Genomic DNA, 21,411 nt, shown 5'->3' on the forward strand with positions numbered 1-21,411 from the left:
CACTCTTCCTGTTGCCTAATTCAACCCTACTTGATCGTGTATGGTTTCAAAATCAAGTGCTACAAACAATGATCAGATCACTTGTCGAAGTTATAGCATCATTTTCTTATGAGGGACTTATTATACATTTATACTCATAAAAAGATTATTATAAAAGAAAGAATAAATAGGGATCGTTTAGTAGCTCGTTAGGAGGCAAGCTATTCATGTTTAAATCTTGCATAAGTAATATCACGTTTATAGCTAGTTAGAAAGTAAATTATTCATGTTTAAAATTAATACAGTGTTTGATTTGCAAATTAGAAATCCGTATAACTAATACATGTATAAATTAAAAGAAAATCTATATATTATTTTATACATGATAAAAAATAAAATAACTAATATATGAATTACTAAACGCTATATAAAATAATACATAAATTCCCTCGTATAACTCTAGCCTCTAGCCGGCCACCAAACAACTCCTTGAAAACATGGCACGCGTGAAAGATACGATGATGCATGCGCGTATGATTCTCAAATATTGCCGCACATGATCTGCTTCAATTTTTTTTTGTCAGGCAGATAAACTAAGGCTCCGTTTGTCCATACATATCAAAAAAAAATTACTTTTTTTGAAATTTTAAAGTTAGAGTTAGAATAGTATTTCGTAATAATTTTTAAAATTATAATTTTTAGTAAAATATAATTATAAAAAAATAAAAAAAGTGAATTTTTTTTAAAAAATAATTTTTTTAAAAATTTTCATGGCCAAACTCTAATTCCGGTAAAAAATGAAAAGAAATTACATAGAAAAGTGAATAATTTTTATAGCCAAATGGCACCTAAATTTAGCTTCCATTACCGTCCTGCTTTTCTTCCCCATTCTCCGGATCACTGTACTGCACTCACTCTCACTACACTCCCTCCCTCCACATTCCATCGCCGTTAAAAAATCGAAAATCTGCCTCATCCACTCAGATTCAGCCCTTTGTTACTCCGATTCGTCAAAAAAAATAAAATAAAAAAAATTGCTCCTATATATGTCTCGTCAGCCTAATGAAGAATTTCAGGAATGGTGGAACAAACAGAGAGCAAATAGCAATGACGACAACCTCTTCCCTTTGACTATTGAGATCAGTAGCCCTAATGTTGACCAAAAGGAACATACTCGTACTCGTAGTGCTCGTCAACTCTCCTGGATTTACCTTCTTAAATTCCAACAAATCGCTAATTCAATCGCATTCCTCACTAATCGATTCGTCTCTATTGTTCGTACAGCTAATCGCAGAATTGTGACCTCCAATTCATCACCACCTAAGTCAGATTCTAGACTTTACCGTGTAATTAAACTGTTTTTAACAGTTTCAGTGATATTGTTAGTGTTTGAGCTTATTGCTTACTTTAAAGGATGGCATTTCAGTCCACCAACTGTGGAATCGGGTTATGTGTATGCGAATTGGATAGAAATTAGGGCAAATTATTTGGCGCCGCCATTGCAGAGTTTGACGAATATGTGTATTGTTTTGTTTCTAATACAGTCGGTTGATCGGATTGTGCTTGTATTTGGTTGCTTTTGGATTAAGTTTCGACGACTTAAACCGAAAGCTGAGATTGAGTATGGTGAAAATGATGTGAATGTTGAGGATTATCCTATGGTGTTGATACAGATACCAATGTGCAATGAGAGGGAGGTAAGACAATGTATGTTTTCGAGTTCTCTTACTTTTCTTTTTTGGTCTGTATCAGAAAGAGTGCATCTTTTCTATATTTAGTAAGTTGACGATTCTAACATCCTGCCAGGGGCGGAGCCAGTGTACGTGTTATGGTTCGGCCGAACCCAGTAACTTTGGTTCAAACTCTGTATTTGTCTTAAGAAATCTATTGAATATATACACATTCTTAATTTAGAACCCAGTAACTTAAGAAAACTAGTATCCTGAACCCAGTAATATCAAATCTTTTTTCCGCCTCTGCTGATCCTGCATGGGAAGTATAAAATCACAAAATTCAAAGGACATTTTAATACATTACACATATCTTTAATTTAGGGCCGCAAGATTCAAAAGTCTCTTTTTATTCCTTAAACTTTGTGGCCAGTGAAATTAAGAGGCTTAAATTGAGACGGAGGGAGTACTTTGTGATTCTAGACCTTACATGCTCAGTGAATTTGCTTCCTTACTTAGTGTTGGAAAAATAATTATAATATCTCAAAAAGAATTATGTATTCATATTATTGTCTAAATTCATTCCTTAAAGCTTTGTTATCTTACAATCCTAACATTACTGTTGGAATCGTAACCGTCCCTTTATTCTTCATTAGCCATCAATTCTTAGCCTTGAATATGGCTTTTACTATATCATAATGTTTGATACGTTTTCAAACATTAATCTGAGGTTCAATTCTTACTGCATTAACTTCTTATTAAAGTCGGGACATTAATTTCTTATTAACATTGAAGGCTCTTCAACCATCTTTTATCAATATATAAATTCTAGTCCTTTTCCTTTGAAGGGGAAAGATCAAGAGAAATTCTTCTTCCCATATTATTGTTGTGCTGGGTTTTCTTTTTGTTCATCTTTGTTAGTTTCTGTGCTCCAGCACAAGTTTAATAATAGAGGACCTTGTTGAATCCTAGGGATACACCTTTATGGGTGAAATATCCTTAAGGACAGTGTCTTTGACACGCCTCAAGCTTTCAAGAATTCCCTACAGGTTTCGTGATCAAGTATTTTTCGTAAGATTTCCAACACCTAGTTTATTCATTTCTGCAGAACTTCCCCTCACAAAGCCAAGTGTCGAGCTGGTTTCATTTGCTTGTAGAAATAGGAATAATGAGAATGCAATCTTTACTAATTTTGCAGTTTTTAGTGATGTTTTGAGTGATAAGATGTAATCTTTACTAATTTTTCAGTATCTAGTGATGTTTCGCACGTAAAATGTTTCATGCATTTGAATAACTGTTTTTGTAGAATAAAGCACTCGTTGACTATTTAGTTGAGATGATGACTTTACTAAGACTGAGACTTCTTACACAGTATTTAGTTGGCCTAAATACAGGGTGAGCAGTTGATTAAACCAAGTAGTTCTATCTTAACTTGAATGCTGATTTAAGAACGTATCTGCATGGGCAAACAATTTCTAATAATAATCCTGGGTCAGCACCCGCAATTGTCACTGCGTTGTGTTCTTGACAGCAACTATGCACCTATTATCTGCTGAGAGTTTGTAATGCTTTCATTAGTGATCCTAATTCAGGTGTATCTTTATGACGAGCCGCCTATTTCCCTAAATGAGTAAGTTGATGTTTTGTTGAGTTACTTTTTTACTAAGTATAAATTCCTTCATTGTGGTATAACTCAGGTATACCAACAATCGATTGCAGCAGTATGTATCCAGGATTGGCCTAAGGAGAGAATGCTCGTACAAATTTTAGATGACTCAGATGATTTGGGTGTTCAGGGACTTATCAAGGCTGAAGTACAAAAGTGGCAACAGAGGGGTGTGCAAATCGTATATCGTCATCGTCTTATACGCACAGGCTATAAGGCAGGAAATCTCAGATCTGCAATGAGTTGTGGCTATGTAAAAAATTATGAATTTGTAGCAATCTTTGATGCAGATTTCCAACCAACACCAGATTTTCTGAAGAACACTATTCCCTACTTCAAGGTGATTTCTTTTCCTAGATATATCTGGCTGGCTCATGTGCCTACTAAAGAATCTTCTCTGAATTGAAATCTTGTTGCTATAGGCTTGTCTCTTTTTGTTGGTGTTACTATTGGAGTCTGCCTATGTTATTTCATATTATAGGCAGGGCAGGAGTTTGTTCCAATCTTTATTTGCAAAAATGATGTGATCTGGATCGGACTTGGAATTCACAGGAAGAAATGAGCTAGCTAAGCTAAGAAGAAGAAAATAAACTAGGGATTTGCATTTCATAATCGTGAAAGAAGCTTCTCAGCTTACATATAGCAGTGTCCTTTGCCAGAAGAGTATTGGACTAAAAGTGATAAATGCAGAAAATGAAACTGGGCTAATGTGTAATTAGTGTAACTTCTACTTATCCTCAACGGGACTAAAGTCAAAACTGTAAAGTAAAGAACAGAATTACTAACTCCTTTATTCTCACTAACTGTCATGCTGTACTCCTCCGTAAGCGTGTAGTACCACTCTTCTATGCACAAAATCAGCCGAAATTCCCAGAACACATCAAAAAATTACTAGTCGTGTTTTTGTACAAAAGTTATCTTGAGGGTATCAAAGCATCTCTTCTTAAGTTTCCTTTTAGAAGCTACCTGTTCGTGGGGTTTTCTACTTCATTTCTTTTTCTCTTTTCTATTTACTAAGAACAATTGGTGCTGAAGTGTTATTTCCTTCATATTATGTGCATGATGTATTTTCATGCTGGCTAGAAGACTTCGTCCTAGTAGATATAAAATTTGCACGGTATGAGCAGGCTTGATTGTTATCATCAAATTATTTCTTTTTTTTAATTGCGACGAATAATTTCTAACTTTTACCCTTTATTGAGTGCGTTCAGATTTCAAGTTATCCTTATGCTGAGCGAAAAACTAGGCTTGTGTAAAGATTATTTTATATCTCTTGGGTGCTAGTGTTATAGTGAGCCTCCCACCTCTTAACTGCAATATTCTGCATTAATTGGCTGCCATGGCGCACTTCGGTTATGTTTCCAGTCACGTATATGACTTTTTCCTGTTGCATTCTTGAAGGGACATGATGATGTCGCTCTTGTCCAAACAAGGTGGGCTTTTGTGAACAAGGACGAGAATTTGCTTACGAGATTGCAGAACATAAATCTTGCGTTTCATTTTGAAGTAGAGCAACAAGTCAATGGATGGTTCATTAACTTCTTTGGCTTCAATGGCACTGCTGGTGTATGGAGAATCAAGGCTCTTGAAGAATGCGGAGGCTGGTTAGAGCGAACAACAGTTGAAGATATGGATATTGCTGTCCGTGCTCACCTTTGCGGATGGAAGTTTATCTATGTGAACGATGTTAAGGTTTGTAAGTTTCTAAATTGTTAATTAGGCTCTTTGTACAATAACGGGTTTTAACAAATTTGGTTCTCCTTTTTGTAGTGTCTTTGTGAACTACCGGAGTCTTATGAGGCATATAAGAAGCAGCAACACCGGTGGCATTCTGGTCCAATGCAACTTTTTCGCCTGTGTTTTTCCGACATATTGCGTTCAAAGGTTCGTATGGGGTATTTATCATAAGAAAGTATGGGTGTTTATCATAAGAAAATATTTTCATACATTTTGGTTACGATATCTATAACTAACTTGAAGTTTAGTCAGCAAGTTACTCAGCATCTAATATGGCCAGTAAATTAAAAGCGTAAATGAGATATGGCAACCCAGGGTCACGACTCTTTTTCTGCAACACTTTATTCTGATCCACTACACGTGAAGATCAGTAATTTCTGGATAAACAACAGGGAGTTATGGCCAACCTTGTCCTTAAATCTTGTGCTTTTTTGGATTTTGAAGAGTATACTAGACTTTAATAACCTCTTATGGCAACAATGTATTGAATTTTGATGGGTCAGTGATTCCCAACTGTTTACATAGTGGAATTGCTAATGCATTAATATGTAATGTGAAATACACCTGAAATATTTCTGGGAGACAGTAGGTGACACTGGCACCCGTTAAAGGGTGATATATCTGGACTTTCAGATGAAGGAAAAGAAGATGAGCCCGTTTGGATTGGCTTATAAGTTGCTTATAAGCTGTTTTCAGCTTTTTGGTGTTTGCTATTGGCATATAAAGTCATTTTGTGCTTAAAATAAGCTCAAAAAAATAATTGAGCCCATTTGACTTATCTTATCTAAAGCAGCAGCTGAAAACAGCTTATAAGCCAAAAAAATAAGTTAGACTACCCCAACTTATTTTTTTTAGCTTATAAGCTGCAAACAGCTTATAGGCATAAGCCCATCCAAACAGGCTCGATATAGAATATAGGATGTAGCTCTCCTGGCTCTTATGTCATAATTTGGAAAGAAAGGAATAGGAAGTTTCGAATAGGCGGAAAATACCTTTTTGGAAAATTTAGGACTTTATAAACTAAGAATCAGTGCTAAGTTGGTGCTGGACAGAACATTACAGCGTAGCAAAAAACAAAATGCGAAAGTGTATCCCTTTTCTAAACATGAAGATACTCTATGAGTTCTAAACTGGTTCTGCCTCATTTACAAGCTCCGTTTTACACCAGAACTAGACAATAGATTGTAGTTAAACTCTATCTTCCGAATGAAGTTGGATTTATCTTCAAAGCATCTATAATTACTCTTCTCCAAATTGTCCACCAGATGCTGGGACTGTATTCCACCATATAACTCATCTTTTGTCTGTGATGGAAAGGTGTAAAGTCTTTTATACATATGAGAGCTGATCGTCTGTTCCTAGTAAAATTTTGGTGCACCCATGAGGCTTCTGTTTGCGTAGGTGATCGGGTGCTATTCTTAGAAAATCATATCTTTGTGTAGATTCTTTTACTTTTGCATACCCCTTGTATATTGGGAACTTCACATTAACAATTATTACCTTTCCAAAGAAAATGTGAAATACATAGATTGCACTCCAAAAGTTTTTTGCCTTATTCTTAAACATGAGAACCTGCATCTATCCGATTCCTCGACCACTGTCCCCAAAAGATCAACACTGGGCCTTTGTCACTTTGCTTCCTTGGCGACTTTGCATCCTTCAAAATAGGAGGTATATGGTGCTTCTCACTTGAGCTACCCTCTCTTGTCTTCAAATCATTTTTTTCATTAGAATTTTTTTTTATGATAAACGAGATATAGAAATCTATGATAATGAACAATGTAGAAAGAGAGAGAGAGAGATTTTCTCAATACAAGTAGAGGTAATTGGAGAAATTTACTAATAGTTGAAAAAATACTTATTGTTGTAAATTCTATATTATTAGTGGATGTTCACAACTCTAAAGGTGTAATTCTTTATTTTGGTTGTTTCACCTAGATAACCTCCTCCATGATCTCTCAAGCCTCCATAACCTCCTACATGATCTCAATAATGCCATGTTTAAGGCCATCTTATAGCCATCCTCTATGTAATAGTATAAATAGGGGTATGAAATGTAATATATGGTACACTTGAAAGAAAGAAGAATGTTCTCCTATTTTGTCTATCTTTTTTTCATCTTTAATATTGTTATTTTGAGCTTGATTTCTTAACACATTATCAACACGACTCTAATTTTCTCCAAGTTAAATTCCAGTTCTTATATATGCACTGTATGATGATCTTCTAGTTATCATTCCTCTAAGATCTCGTTCTCATACAAACTAAAAGTGTAGTAGCTTGAGATTTTGAAACGTTGATTTACTTATATTCTTTGGTATATTTCAGTCCTTCCTTTCTCCATGAAATTGTTAGACACATTATTTCAACACATAAGTTCACCTACTGCTTTTCTTCTATGTAGTTGCTATGTTTTTTCCAAACAATGTATATTATATGTTATAAGTATTCTTCTAGCAAACTTTTGATTTGATAACTTATACACTTAAAAAAAATATTTCTAAACATAAGTTACTTTGTCATTATTCCTGTAGTGAAAATTGTTAAAGTTTGTAATATATGTATCTTTATTATTTCTAACTTAATTATTTTCTATAATAGTTATCATCATGTCGAATTTGTCAAACATGAGTTCGTGTCACTTGATATCTCCCGAAAAAATTACCTATCATGGGTTCTCGATGCTGAAATTCACTTAGACGCTAAAGTTTTGGTGCCACTATTACTCATGGTAATGAAGCATTGAATCAGGACAAAGCGAAGGCTATGATTTTTCTTCACCATCATTTGGATGAAGGATTGAAGGCTGAATATTTGATAGTGAAAGATCCACTTGAATTGTGGACTGGTACGGAGGAAAGATATGACAAACTTAAGACAACAGTATTGCCAAGGACTCGGTATGAGTGGATACACTTACGATTACAAGATTTTAAGACAGTATGTGAGTATAGTTGTATAAAGAATAACTTCCAAATTAAAATTATGTGGGGAAGCTATGAATGATGAGGATTTGTTGGAAAAGACTTACCACTTTTCATGCCTCAGATATGGTGTTACAACAACAATACCGTGAAAGGGGTTTAATAAATATTCTGAGTTGATCTCATGTCTCCTTGTGGTTTAGCAACATAATACCCTTTTGATGGAAAAATCATGAAACCCGCTTCATTGGATTTGTTCCATTACTGGAAGAGAATGTGGTAGCACCACATGGTAAGTCTGGAAGAAAGACAAAATAATTATCGGGGCCATATGAATGTGTGTGGGAGTGCCAATGGCAAGAGACGATATAATAATCGTCATCGTGGTGGTCATTGTAAATAGAAGAGAAATATGGGTTAGCAATACAATCCTTCAGAAGGTAAAGACAATAATTGTCATCGTTGTTGCATGAAAGGTCATTGAAAAAATGAATGTTGGGCACTTGAGCATTTTGTCAAGCTTTATCAAAACTCTTACAAGAGAGAGGCAAATAAAGAAAAGGTACAAAAAGAATCGTAATTGTCCTTGTGTTTTTATAAGAAGGTCTAGATTTGAATTTGTCATAATAGCTTGTGTATGTTGATGACTTGAATATCATTGGCACTCCTAAAGAGATTTCAAATGTTGTAGGGTGTTTGAAGAAAGAATTTGAAAAGAAAGAAAGAAGATCAACAAATCTTACCGTAAATAAATCTTACTCACAGGTTCCAAATATTTTAAAATAGGAGATTCATACTCAATATATAACCTCAATCTTCTTTGGGGCGTCGTGCGTCGTGGAGCAATTGGAACATATACCGCACAAGACGGGAAATGTTTGGCTCTTGACCTAAAGCCAACTGTAGTGGGGAGACTTCATGATAACTAGTTGGCCTTATGCGTACAAGTGCTACTGTATGCAAAATAGTTGCCCTCATACCGGAAGGGGAAGTTTTGTCCTCATTAGCGATGGTCTGCTGCGTGCAAAATAGCATGCCCTCATTCCGAAAGGGGAAGTTTTGTCCTCATTAGCGATGGTCTAATTATCAATTGGAGGCATTTAATCAATGATTCTGCTAGACTTTTGAGTATGAACCCATTTTTCCAATGACCTTTTATGCCACAATGATGAAAGTTATTGCTTTTGCCTTTTGAGGATTGTATTGAGAAACCAGATTGTTCTCCTATTTATAGTGACCACCGGGATGATGATTATTATATTGTCCCATGCCATTGCCACACCGACGCACATTCATACGGCCCCGATAGTTATTGTCTTCTTTCGGACTTACCATGTGCTGCTACCACGTTGGCTTCCGGGAAAGGAACAGATTAGTGAAACGGGCTTTATGATTTTTCATCAAAAGAGTATTATGTTGCTCAACCACAAAAGGCATGAGATCAACTCAAGATATTTTTTAAAACCCCTTTCATGGTATTGCTGCTGTAACACCATATTTGAGGCATGAAAAGTGGTAAGAGTCTATTCCAATAGATACTCATCATTCTTAGCTTCCCCACATAATTTTAATTAGGAAGTTATTCTATATACAACAGAGTTATACTCACATACGTGTTTAAAATCTTGTAACTATAAGTGTATCCACTCATACCGAGCCCTTGGAAATCCCGTTGTCTTAAGGTTGTCATATCTTTCCTTTAGACTAGTCCACAATTCAAGTGGATCTTTCCCCGTCAAATTCAGCCCTTCATCCAGATAATGACGAAGGAAAATCATAGCCTTCGCTTTGTCCTGATTCAATGCTTCATTATCCTGAGTAATAGTGGTACCAAGACCTGTAGCGTCTTAAGTGAATTTCAGCATCGAGAACCCATGATAGGTAATTTTCTCAGAGATATCAAGTGCCACTAACTCAAGTTAGGATAAATTCGACATGATGTAAACTATGATAGAAAATAATTAAGTTAGAAATAATAAAATACAAGTACTACGGACTTTCACAATTTTCACTACAGAAGTTCAACGAGTAATATTATTTTTAGAAATAATTGTTTTAATGTATTAGTTATCAAATAAAAGGTTTGCTTAAAGAATACTCATACAAATATAAGATACATTGTTTGGAAAAAACAATGGCTGCATAAAAGAAAAGCAGCAGTGGGTGAACCTAGACAATGTCAGGATTCCTACCTTGAAGAAGTGACCATTGCAAGTTATCGTTTATTTGTTGAAATAACGTGTCTAATAATTTTCTGGAGAAAGAAAACAAATATACTAAAGAACATAAGTAGGTCAACCTTTCAGTATCTCAAGCTACTAGACCTTTTTTAAGATCTTTATATCTTGCGGATAGAAGAACTGGAATTTAACTCTGAGAAAAGTAGGAGTCGTGTTGAGAAGTCAAGCTCAAAATAACGTATTTACATCTCTATTTAGACTATTACAGGATGATTACTAACGTTGCCTTAAGTTAGGACAAATTGAGAACTGAAGGATGTAAACTGGGAGTGGAGTTACCAAAATAAGAAAATAATTAAGTTTCATAAATAACATATAAATACAAAGTACTCTTAGATGTCCATGAACAGACAAATGCATTTACTAACCTTCCAATAAAATCTCATATACTACGAAGTTCAGTTGACTAGTAGTAATATTATTTTTAGAAATCCAAAGATAAAAATTCTCAAAAAAGTAAAGGAGCAAATGATCAAGAAGATCAAATAAAAAATTTTGACACATAACAAAAAGAATATTTCATACAAATATAAGTATTTTCTCCTATAGACATAAAAACCCACAAGTTGTGAAAACTAAAAACATAATCTTACCAAATGACCAAGTCATAGTTCAAGACAAAATTAATACGCTACTAGAAGACCTTTCTAAAAAATAGGTGAACTTTAGTTCAATAAAAACAAAATTTAACATGAATAGTAATGTAACTACTCTTTGAAGAAAGTGACCATTGCAAGTTATGGTAAATGGTTTATAATTGTTAAAAATATTTACCAACTTATGGTCTTTTTTTACAAGATATAAACTTATAGGTAAGTTTTAAATTTGGAGAATCATGCCTTTTTGGAAACAAATATGGTTTGAAATCATAAGATGAAATGTATGTCTAAACGCTGGTTTCATCTCATGGTTTCAAACCGCATGTCCAAACGCCTACTAAGTTCGCAGGGGGAGGTCTAGGTACCTTAAATTAATGATAATCTCATAAGCTACTAGACCGAAATGATTTTAAGATTTAGCTTATAATGTTGCTGTTGAAATAAAGTAACACGATGAGGATGTTAAACTGAAACCTAGACAGAGTAATGATTGGCCAAAAGTGGAAGGATGCAATCCAAGCAAAATTGGCTTCACTTGGCAAATGTGAAGTTTCTGGAGAAGTCAAGCTACAAAATAAAACAAAGTGAGAAATGAAGTAAAGATATAAAATCAAAGGATTTTTAAAAAGGCCTGCTATTGATTATATAGGGACATTCTGTGGTGGGTCAATTACTTTAGGTATCTAATCGAAGTTTGAAAAGCCATACATTGATGGAAACCAGGCTATTTATACTATTACACATTTTTATGAAAATCCTTAAAGGATTCAAAATGCCTGAAGCACATAAAAGTTCCTGTGAAACTTGTTCAATAAAGCTTCAGAAATCCTATTGAAAGAATCAGGGCAGAAATCCTATTGAAAGAACCATTGAGAACCTGGAGCTAAAGGAAGGGTACAAAATGATCCTATTTGTCCTTGTGTTTTTTAAGGTCTGGATCTGAATTTGTCATAATAGTAGTGTATGTTGATGACTTGATTATCATTGGCACTCGTAAAGAGCTCTCAACAGCTGTGGAGAAGACTTTCTGGTGAATAGAAAGTGGACTTGGTGATTAAGAACATTGCAAGGGCTAAATCTCCAAGATCAAATGGTTTCATTACATCCTTTTGCAGAAACTGTGGTTTTATAGGAAGATATGTGATGAATGCCTTTGACTTTTTCCTGCAGGAAGGAATATTCGAAAAAGAAGTTCCAATATTATCTAACTGGATTAGTTTTTGGTGTAACATGGGATCGGCATATGTGTTAGAGCCAGACCCCCTTATTAGTTCACTACATGTCCATGAACTCCTTTTCGTTTATCTCTTTATGCTGTTTTTTACATCAACAATACTTATTTTATCGATAAAAAAAATCTCTCTTCATAGACTGATCCAAAAAAGAAAAGATTGAAGATTGTAGACCTATCAATTTATTGAGCAGTATTTACAAGATAATATCCAAGGTGTCAAACAAAATATCAGAAAGAGTCATTCCAAGATTGATTTCTCAATCTGAAGTGCATCTGTATATAGTAGACAAATCATAGGTGCCTTATCTGCAAATTAGTGTTGTTTAGACATGAGGCAAGGCAAAAAGGAACTTGGTATATTATGTGAATTGGATTTGAGAGGACACAAAGAGCCCTTTCTCCATTCCTTTATATCATGGTAATGTAAGCCTAAGTATGATGATCGGAGAAGCTGTGGATGAAGGACTTATAGAACATCAGTGTGACTGCACTATTTGCTATGGCAGCAATTATTGAACAGGTGGTTTCATATCTGAGAACAGCAAAGTTAATCTTGTGAGATTGTCCAAAGCAATTCGCAGCAAAAGATGATGGATTAAGAAAATTACATAATAGAAGCTTGTTGTGCAAATCGCTTGGAGATTTACTAAGGAGCAAGAGGATCTTTGGGAAAAGGTAATCACAGCTAAGTATGGTTTGGACAGCCCATTGGAATGCAGCAAGAACATCAGAACTATGGGATGAAAAAGATTGAAAGCAGGGAGGAAGGAAGAGTTGGCAGGTATGGCCATCCTGACTTATAGAACATCAGTGTGACTGTGCAGGACAGCATATCACAGGTCAGGAGTGCTTAAGAGATGGAAAATAGGAACTAAAGCTTAGAAGAAGTTTCCAGAATTGGAATGCAGAAAACGAACAAAAAGATTAGCAGAGTTGTAGAATTGGTTAGGGAGTATTGGCATGTCTCAAGCATAGACAAAAAGAAATAGAACTTCGTGAAATATTGCCTTCTTTTTCTTTTTCGGTAATCCGCTTCTTTAACATTTGCTAAATATGAGATTTTTGGTTGAATGTTCCAGATAATGGGAAATTTGGAAATAACTTGGGTCTAAGTAGTTGCTGAAAATGGTAGGACTTTAGTAGGAAACAGTAGTTGCTCTTGCAAATTAGTAGGTCCTATCTTTTTTCAAGTGTTGGCTTCCTCTCTTCATACTTTGGTAGGACAAGCTCTTCAAAAACTTTTCTTTCTGAAACATTTTTTTCCTCTATGTGCTTGCTTTGAAGGCCAATACCAAAGAAGAGAGGAAGGACTCGGGGTGTATTCCCTCTGACATCTTTGCGTTGGGCATATATACCACTTGAGCTGAGGACCACATACTTTTGTTTCATTTCCTCAAATTCGTACTCCTCTGGTCATCCTCTTCTTCCATATATTTTTGTACCCTAGTTTCCTGCTTTTTGAGGACTCGTATGTCAGTTAGTTTTGGGATAAAATTGAGTAATGATGGTTGTTAAAGTTACTCTACCCAAAGAGAGGTTATTGTATGTTGTCGTTATACAAAAGGGAAGTTGTTGTAATTACCCCCTTCTTATTATCTCATCACACGTAAATCATGAGGCTTTCCTTCTAATCAAGTAATGGTTTCCTTACTGTGTCATTTCAATTTGAATGTTCGAGTGAATCCTTGAATGCTTTATAGATACACTATTTTTTTTTTAACAAGTTTAAAGATCATTATATCTTCTCAAGTGATTATTGTATATGCTTCTCATTTCAGGTTAGTTGGTTCAAGAAAGCCAACCTGATATTTCTTTTTTTCCTCTTGCGGAAGCTCATCCTACCATTTTATTCATTTACTCTCTTTTGTATCATTCTCCCACTCACCATGTTCCTCCCAGAAGCCCAGTTACCAGCTTGGGTCGTCTGCTATGTGCCTGGACTTATGTCTGTCCTCAATATTCTTCCAGCCCCACAATCATTCCCTTTTATTGTACCATATCTTTTATTTGAAAACACAATGTCTGTGACCAAATTCCATGCCATGATATCAGGGCTTTTCCAGTTAGGAAGTTCTTACGAGTGGATTGTTACGAAGAAGTCCGGAAGATCATCGGAAGCTGATTTAGTTGCAATGGTGAAAAATGAATCCGAACCTTTATTGGAGAAGAAGAGTACTGTCTCAAGGTCATCATCAGAATCAGGCCTCGCTGAGCTTAGCAAATTAGAGATGACCAAGAAAATGGGAAAGAGGAAGAGAAACCGTTTATACAGGAAAGAGCTTGCCCTTGCATTTATATTGTTAACAGCCTCTGTCAGAAGCTTGTTATCTGCTCAAGGGATTCACTTCTATTTCCTGTTGTTTCAAGGGTTTACTTTCCTTGTCGTTGGTCTTGATTTGATTGGCGAACAGGTGAGTTGATCATAAGATCCCTACAGGATATCTGGCCACGAATTCAGTTGTGGTAAATCCTCTCAGAAGGGCTGACCGTACTGCTTGTACATGTGATTGTGGTACCTGGCTCCCTATTCCTACATTTATGTGGTTGAAACACAAAATTTTAACGAAGGCTGCATAAGATATGGCAGTCATATGTAATCCATTGATGCCAAGATGGAGATTGAAATCAATACTGGTAGGATCTGTCATCTGCCTGCCTCTTGGTTTAATGTAATTTAATACATGTTTATCTGTAATAGTATGTAACCATCGAGTAGTCTGTTTTTGTTTGGTCAAGTTTTTGATTCTTTATTTTTGCCATTGACAATTATATATAGTTAAATTTTGGGAGAAAGCACCAGTTACAGCGTGCATTCTGATGATCATTTACTAGCTTGGTTCAAATTGGTCCATTCTCATATGAAATTTGTTAACGGCCTTTATATGGTCCCTAAAGGAATTAAGGGATAGCTAACTTGTATTTTGTGGTAGCACGGATTTATTATCGCAACACTTTCTGAGAAAATATAGCCCCCAAAATAAACCAGATAAATATCAGTGACTTCCAACCCAAAGAAAAGGCATAAGTCAAGGTCTTCAGTCTTTTACCTATCTTTTTAAAGTCATCAACCGGTCATCCATCAAAACTCACCAGATCATCCACCAAAAGAAGTACGACCCTAGCTAATGTCACAAAGTTCAAGGAACTAACCGAAATATTTAACACTGAAACTGGTTCTTGGTCTATTTTTGAGATTGTTTCTTTAATCGTAATCAAAGATGTTTTCAAAAATAGGTTGAGTAAAGAATAGTAGGGTAGTAGCGAAATTAGAAATCTTGTTAAGGGTGTTCAAGATTAAGTAATCTTTTATTTATATATTTTGACAAAGGGTATCCAATCGTAATCAAAGATATTTGTGAATAGGGCTGCTTATCGGGCGGATAATTATGCTTAACAGTTCGGCTTATCGATTATTGGCTTTTAAATATATTAATCCGCTAGACAGCCGTTAAGATATCGGTTAGTTCGATATCGAGTTAGTAATTATCGGACGGTTTAGTGATTAATCAACAAGATATACCAAGCTACTTCTAGCCTAAAATAAAACTTCTTAAAACTGTAATCAAATTGTCTCAAAAGATGTTGAGAAAAAAATATAAGTGAAGCAATCATATACCATGGGGAGAGCATTTAGCTTATTTTCCTAACTGTCATATGCTCTTGACCGCAAAGTGGAAGCATTATCAACTGTAAAAAGACTGATGATTTCAGCTTTGACAATCAAAGTTGGAACAAGAGCTGTCTGTTTGTAATCCAACCGGGAGCCCACATTGCTAATAACTTGAAAGTCTAGCAGACGTATGCAGTAGCTTATTTTCCTAAATGTCATATACTCTAGAGCGCAAAGGGGAAGCAATATCAACTGTAAAAACATTGATGATTTCAGCTTTGACAATCAAAGTTGGAACAAGAGCTGTCTTTTTGTAATTCAATCAAGAAAGACCACATTGCTAAATGCTAATAACTTGTTCCCTGCTAATAGCATATACTTAGTAGATAATTGGCAAACCAAGTTGTTGGCTTCGAGAAGACGATCGAACAGTGGTCTAGTGGAGGAAACGACAGGTGAGGGCCGAGGAGACTGCTGAGAGAAGGAAAATTAGCTAATTGAGATTTAATAATGTTCTTTTGGGATTCTAAATTTAAAGTATTTTATTTACCAAAGGGTATAAATGTGAATTTAGTAATTCTTAACGGGTTAACGGCTAAACCGATAAGGAAATGAGTACACCGTACCCCACACCGTTAAGACGCTAACTATAAAATTCCAAACTGCTATACCTATTTTGCGATTGGGTTATTGGTTACATGAACTCTCCTATTTGCGAATGTAGTGCCTGTGGAGAACTTCCTAATGTGACGTTCGTCATGCTACTGATTATTTCTAAATCCAATTAGCATACGTGTTTCACTATTGAATGAAACAAGTAAATTGAGTTGAATAAACAAAGAAATGAAATCAGTTACTCCACTAGACAAGGTTGGTTAAAACATAGTCCATTCATTTTTGTGCCCAATATGTCGAGCTCATAGTGCTAAATCTCAATTAGTGTGATTAAATAACAGTGTAGGAACCACTCTTATCAGACAAAACTGAACCATGAATTATCATTCCACTTAAATCACAAAACCTTAAGAGAGAAACTGGGACTGACAATGGAAAAGCTGATAATGATTAAGAAAGTCTAGGAGAACATACTAAAATCTGGTAGAGTACAAGAATGAAATTAAAAGTACTGCATACAAAATCACATATCCCCAAAACTGGAATTACAGCAATAGAGAACCGTATGAAACTAGTCTGAAAATTCTGATGGCACTATTTAAGCAGTAGCACCAGCTCCACTCTTGCCTTTCTTCTTCTGTAGTTTCTTCATGTAGAACTCAAGCTCTTTCCCCTCCAAAATGTACCCATCACATCTGCCACATTGACCAGGGCGGGAAGAGATGCAGGCCAAAAGCCTACCAGAACCAAATTGCTCTTCAAGGTGAGAATCAAGTGTACGATCCTTCTGGCGGTTCTCAATTTTCCTCTGAACATGGTTGCTCTTCTTAGTTTCCTCGGCTGCAGCACCTTCTACTTCCTGTATCAGCCAAGAACAGAACTATCAGAATACATTGGAAGAATTCATTCAGCACTAAAAGATCACTCAGCATGTACACAATGTCATCAGAGTTCACGGCTCGCTAGTCACCATAAATAATTAACTTCAACAATTCCTCCCTCCGTCTAAATTTATGTCACACTCTTTCCTTTTTAAACAGTCCCAAAAAAAATGATATCTTTCCATATTTAGTGGCATTTTAACTTCAAACTTCCCCTTTTTTTTTTTTTGGATGACATGGGAACCCGCAGCCGCTACCCTTCGGGTGCGCACAGGGTAAACCCAGCTCCTGTGCAATAGCTCGCAAACCACACAGAAGAGAAACTTCCCGTTTTACCGTTAATGAAATGATTTAGAGCCACAAAAATTTTTGTGACTTTTAAACCACAAGTTTCAGAAGTCATCCTTTTTTCTTAATCTTCATGCCCAGTCAAACAACTTCACATAAATTGGTAGGGAGTACTAATTAAGATGATGGTATGTGTTTCAAGTACCTCAGTTGTTTCCTTCTTAGCGGCAGCTCCCTTCTTCTTCCTACCAATGTCAACACCATAATGCTGGAGGTACCACTGTTTAAACGGTGCAGCATCAACTTGAATAATTGCACCCTTGACGAGTGTTTGTGTACGAACAAGTTCATTGTTTGAGGCATTGTAGACCACATCAAGGATACGAGTCTTACGTGTGACGGCCTCACTACCCCATGAGTAATTTCCTGTATCCAATCTCAGCGCCCTCCACTTCACATTGCCACCACGCACGCGAATTCTTCTGACTGTCTTGTTACTTGAGAGCTTTGTATTAGCAGGCTGACGGCCAAGTTCATACCTTCAATGAATTCAAGGAAATGATTAGATTCAGAGTCAGGAATGCAGCCAAAATACCTTTTTTATATAATATTCAAACGATAAAAGCTTGGTTTAACAAATTGTCCTGCAGGTCACGGGAAGATGAATTTTCCAGCTATCATTTCCGAATAGACTAGGGGCCTGTTTGGATTGGCTTATTTTAGATGCTTTTAAGCACTTTTATAGTGTTTGGGTAAAATAAAAAAGTGCTTTTAAGCTAAAATGACAAAAATAAGCCAAAAGTCATAAGCTAGAATTTCTAACTTATGGCTTATAAGCCCAGACAAACGGGCTCTATGAGGGTGTTTGGATTTACTTATTTTAAGTGCTTTTCTTTGGCCAAAATAGTTTTTAAGCTCTTTTTCTATTTTTTGTGGTGTTTGGGAAAAATAAAAAGTGCTTTTAAGCACTTACTTTTAAGCTAAAAAGGTACAAAAATAAGCTAAAAGCCAAAAGTTGGATATTGCCAACTTAGAGGGTGATTGGATTGACTTTTTTTAAGTAGCTTATAAGCTAAAAGTCATCGGTTGGGGATACCCAACTTTTAGCTTTTAGCTTATTTTTATACTTTTTTAGCTTAAATGTAAGTGCTTAAAAACACTTTTTACATTTCCCAAACACCACAAAAAGTAGAAAAAAGAGCTTAAAAGCTATTTTGCCCAAAAAGCACTAAAAAACAAAGCCAATCCAAACACCCTCTAACAGCTTTTAGCTTATAAGCTATTTTTAAAAAGTCAATACCCTCAATATGTTCATACTCTGCACCGTGTTTTACTCAAGTTACATAATATTTGAGATTATATGTGTCATAATATTAGAGATTATATGTGTAGGAACTGATTTACTTCTATTCCATTTGATTCTAGTGAATAGATCAAATTGATTGAAATAATCTAGAATAAATCAATTTTAGTAGTTTAATTTGTAGCAATTTTTATGAGGTAGATTTTTAGTCTTTCTGGACATGCAGAGTTACAGTCTATCAAATAATTAAGATTTTCAAAATGTTGAGCCCTTCGGTTACAGTTTATTAAAACATTTAGCAATTTCAGATTTTAAAGTTCTTCTCTTTTCTAGATGCATAATCATCTCTCTTATAAATAGATCACTAAATCTTTTTTATCAAGGATTAGACGAGTAGAGCACTGGATTCCTAGGTTGGAAAACCCGTAAAGATATTACCGTGGACCTCAACAAGTTTCTTATCCATTTTGAGAAGAACAGCTTCGGCTACTATTACTATGACTCAAATTTCCTAGTTCCTACTACTAAAATAGAAGAGCACAGCAAGGGGTATCTTATGTCTATGTTGCTCGGACTCTTCAAAAATATCGACGGATGCGTGTCGGACACTCCAAAAGTAGTGCATTATTGGAGATCCGACACGGGTGTGACAATATTTTTGGAGAGTCCGAGCAACATAGCTTATCGTTATAAGTCTACTTGTACAAGGAACGATAATTCTTAGTTCGAAGGTGGGCATCAACCATCATTTGAAAAGGAAAAGCCAAGTTATAGGCTTCATACAACAACTTTCACTGGGCTGCTTATACACCGATCAACTCATTCTCGGGTCAAATCATACCATGATCATAAAGTAACTAGCAAAAATACATTATATCCTACAGTCGAGGTGCACGCAAGCAGGCCCAGACACTACAATTAGAAAAAAGAAAAGAACACATTATATCCTACAATCAAGGTGCACGCAAGCAGGCCCGGACACTACAGTTATACAGAAGAATACATTGTATCTTATAATCAAGGTGCACGCAAACAGGCCCGGATACTACAGTTATAAAAAAGAATACATTATATCCTACATAAGAAGTGACTTACTTTAACGCTTCTTACAAGTTTTATAAACAAGGGAGCTTACTTTTCGCTTCTTTCTCCAAGCTTTCTTTTTGCCACCAGTGGCACGTCTCTTGTGCATAGAGTCTCGTGAGATACCTTAATATCCATTAAACAAGACATAGACATAGACATACTAATTAATTAGACAAAGAGAACACATAATGAATGTAAATAGATGAATTGTTAAAGCATAAAAAGAAAGAGAGAAGTTGAAAACCATACCCATGGTTGCTGAGAGTTTAGCCGCGAAGAGGCAAAACTAAACCACTTGTCTTTCACCTTTGTAGGTAACCTAAACCCTAGCTGCTGCCTCCTATGTTTGGGCCTTACTCATCTTTGGGCTACTTATTCATTCTCGTTCCTGGCCTTATAATCACTAGTTTTTGCACGGATTGATTGTTCTTCAAATAAGTAATTGCGCTTCAAATGGACTGGTCTTTATTGTTTCTCCTTCAAATGGGTTGGTCTTTAATTTTTGTCCTTCAAAATCAAACTTATGCCTAGAGGGGCATAAATTCTTTAAGGGAACTGACATAACTTGTGTATATTATGATACGTAATTTATGCCCTCTAGGCATAAATTTGATTTTGAAGGATAAAAATGAAAGACGAGCCAATTTGAAGACCAGCACAAATAGGGCCAAAAGTGCAAATGACCGTTCTTCAAACGTACGGGTCTTTAATTTTTGACTCTCATATCTATGGTGCTACTCATTTAATTAAGAATATCCCGATATGCTTCGCTCAGGGTAAATTTTGTAACTAAATTTTTGCTTCTCTCGATATAAGTTTGGTAGGAATTAGTTCTATAGAAATTAAGTTCGCTCGGCATAAGTCCTGTTTTTGTGGAGTTTGATGTGTTTTTGACCATTTTTATGTTGAATTTTAAAATTTTTGTCATGTCTGATATAACTTGTGGGATCTAATCTAAACTAGGTCGAGCGAAATCTAAACGCATTCCATGTGGAAAATGCTAAATGACAAAAATTACAGACCACAAATTTGAGAGTAAAAATTTAAGACCACACCGAAGTAGCGACATTTGTGCGAATGACCCTTATAATAATGGTAGTAGTTTGTTTGGCAGGAACTTTTAAAATATAATTATTTGAAAAGAAAAAAAAATTGCTAGAAGTTTTTGTTGAATAGTAATTTTAGAGTAACATTTTGTGTTTGGCTAATCAATTTTGAAATAGTTATTAACGTTATAGAATAAATTTGTATTTAGCTAGATTTTTAAAAGTGTGCCTAGGAAAAAGTTATTATTTTCAGCTTTTGGAAAACAGTTTCTGCTACTACTATTTTTTACGGGTCATTTGGTAACTAGTTAGAAGTAAGTTATTCATGTATTAAAATCCTACACAAGTAATATTATTTTTGGTAGCTAGTTATGAGGTGAATTATTCACGCATAAAACTAGTACAATATTTGATTTGCATTTTAGAAACCCGCATACGTTATGAGCAAATCTATGCATTATTTTATGCAGGACAAAATGTGAAATAACTAAACCCTGCATGACTATCACCGATATAAAATAACATAAAAATTC

The 21,411-nt window shown here is 35.4% G+C and overlaps 2 protein-coding genes across 2 annotated transcripts; one reads left to right on the forward strand and one right to left on the reverse strand.

The window, feature by feature from the left end:
• The first annotated feature begins 845 nt into the window (after positions 1-845).
• LOC132049349 (probable xyloglucan glycosyltransferase 6) lies at positions 846-14,842 on the forward strand. Its single transcript, XM_059440110.1, has 5 exons — positions 846-1,676; positions 3,347-3,655; positions 4,717-5,007; positions 5,086-5,199; positions 13,828-14,842. The coding sequence occupies exons 1-5, from the start codon at positions 1,026-1,028 to the stop codon at positions 14,467-14,469; spliced, it is 2,007 nt and encodes a 668-aa protein (XP_059296093.1). The 5' UTR covers positions 846-1,025; the 3' UTR covers positions 14,470-14,842.
• Positions 14,843-16,700: 1,858 nt separating this feature from the next.
• LOC132049368 (small ribosomal subunit protein eS8-like) lies at positions 16,701-20,212 on the reverse strand. Its single transcript, XM_059440132.1, has 4 exons — positions 20,082-20,212; positions 19,883-19,955; positions 17,649-17,982; positions 16,701-17,133 (listed from the first exon to the last, which is right to left on the reverse strand). Exons 1-4 carry the CDS (start codon positions 20,083-20,085, stop codon positions 16,873-16,875), a joined length of 672 nt encoding a protein of 223 aa, XP_059296115.1. The 5' UTR covers positions 20,086-20,212; the 3' UTR covers positions 16,701-16,872.
• Positions 20,213-21,411: the final 1,199 nt, after the last annotated feature.

Source organism: Lycium ferocissimum, chromosome 1 (genome assembly GCF_029784015.1).
Source record: "Lycium ferocissimum isolate CSIRO_LF1 chromosome 1, AGI_CSIRO_Lferr_CH_V1, whole genome shotgun sequence".
Lineage (NCBI taxonomy): Eukaryota > Viridiplantae > Streptophyta > Magnoliopsida > Solanales > Solanaceae > Lycium > Lycium ferocissimum.

Excerpts from the sequence above, each read along its gene's own strand:
- LOC132049349 (XM_059440110.1), top strand. The coding sequence starts at position 1,026 with ATGTCTCGTCAGCCTAATGAAGAATTTCAGGAATGGTGGAACAAACAG. Across the intron at positions 1,677-3,346 it reads CAATGTGCAATGAGAGGGAG|GTATACCAACAATCGATTGC; the intron begins GTAAGACAATGT and ends GGTATAACTCAG. Across the intron at positions 5,200-13,827 it reads CCGACATATTGCGTTCAAAG|GTTAGTTGGTTCAAGAAAGC; the intron begins GTTCGTATGGGG and ends TTCTCATTTCAG.
- LOC132049368 (XM_059440132.1), bottom strand. Across the intron at positions 17,983-19,882 it reads GCTTGGAGAAAGAAGCGAAA|GTATGAACTTGGCCGTCAGC; the intron begins AGTAAGCTCCCT and ends AATTCATTGAAG. Across the intron at positions 17,134-17,648 it reads CTAAGAAGGAAACAACTGAG|GAAGTAGAAGGTGCTGCAGC; the intron begins GTACTTGAAACA and ends TGGCTGATACAG.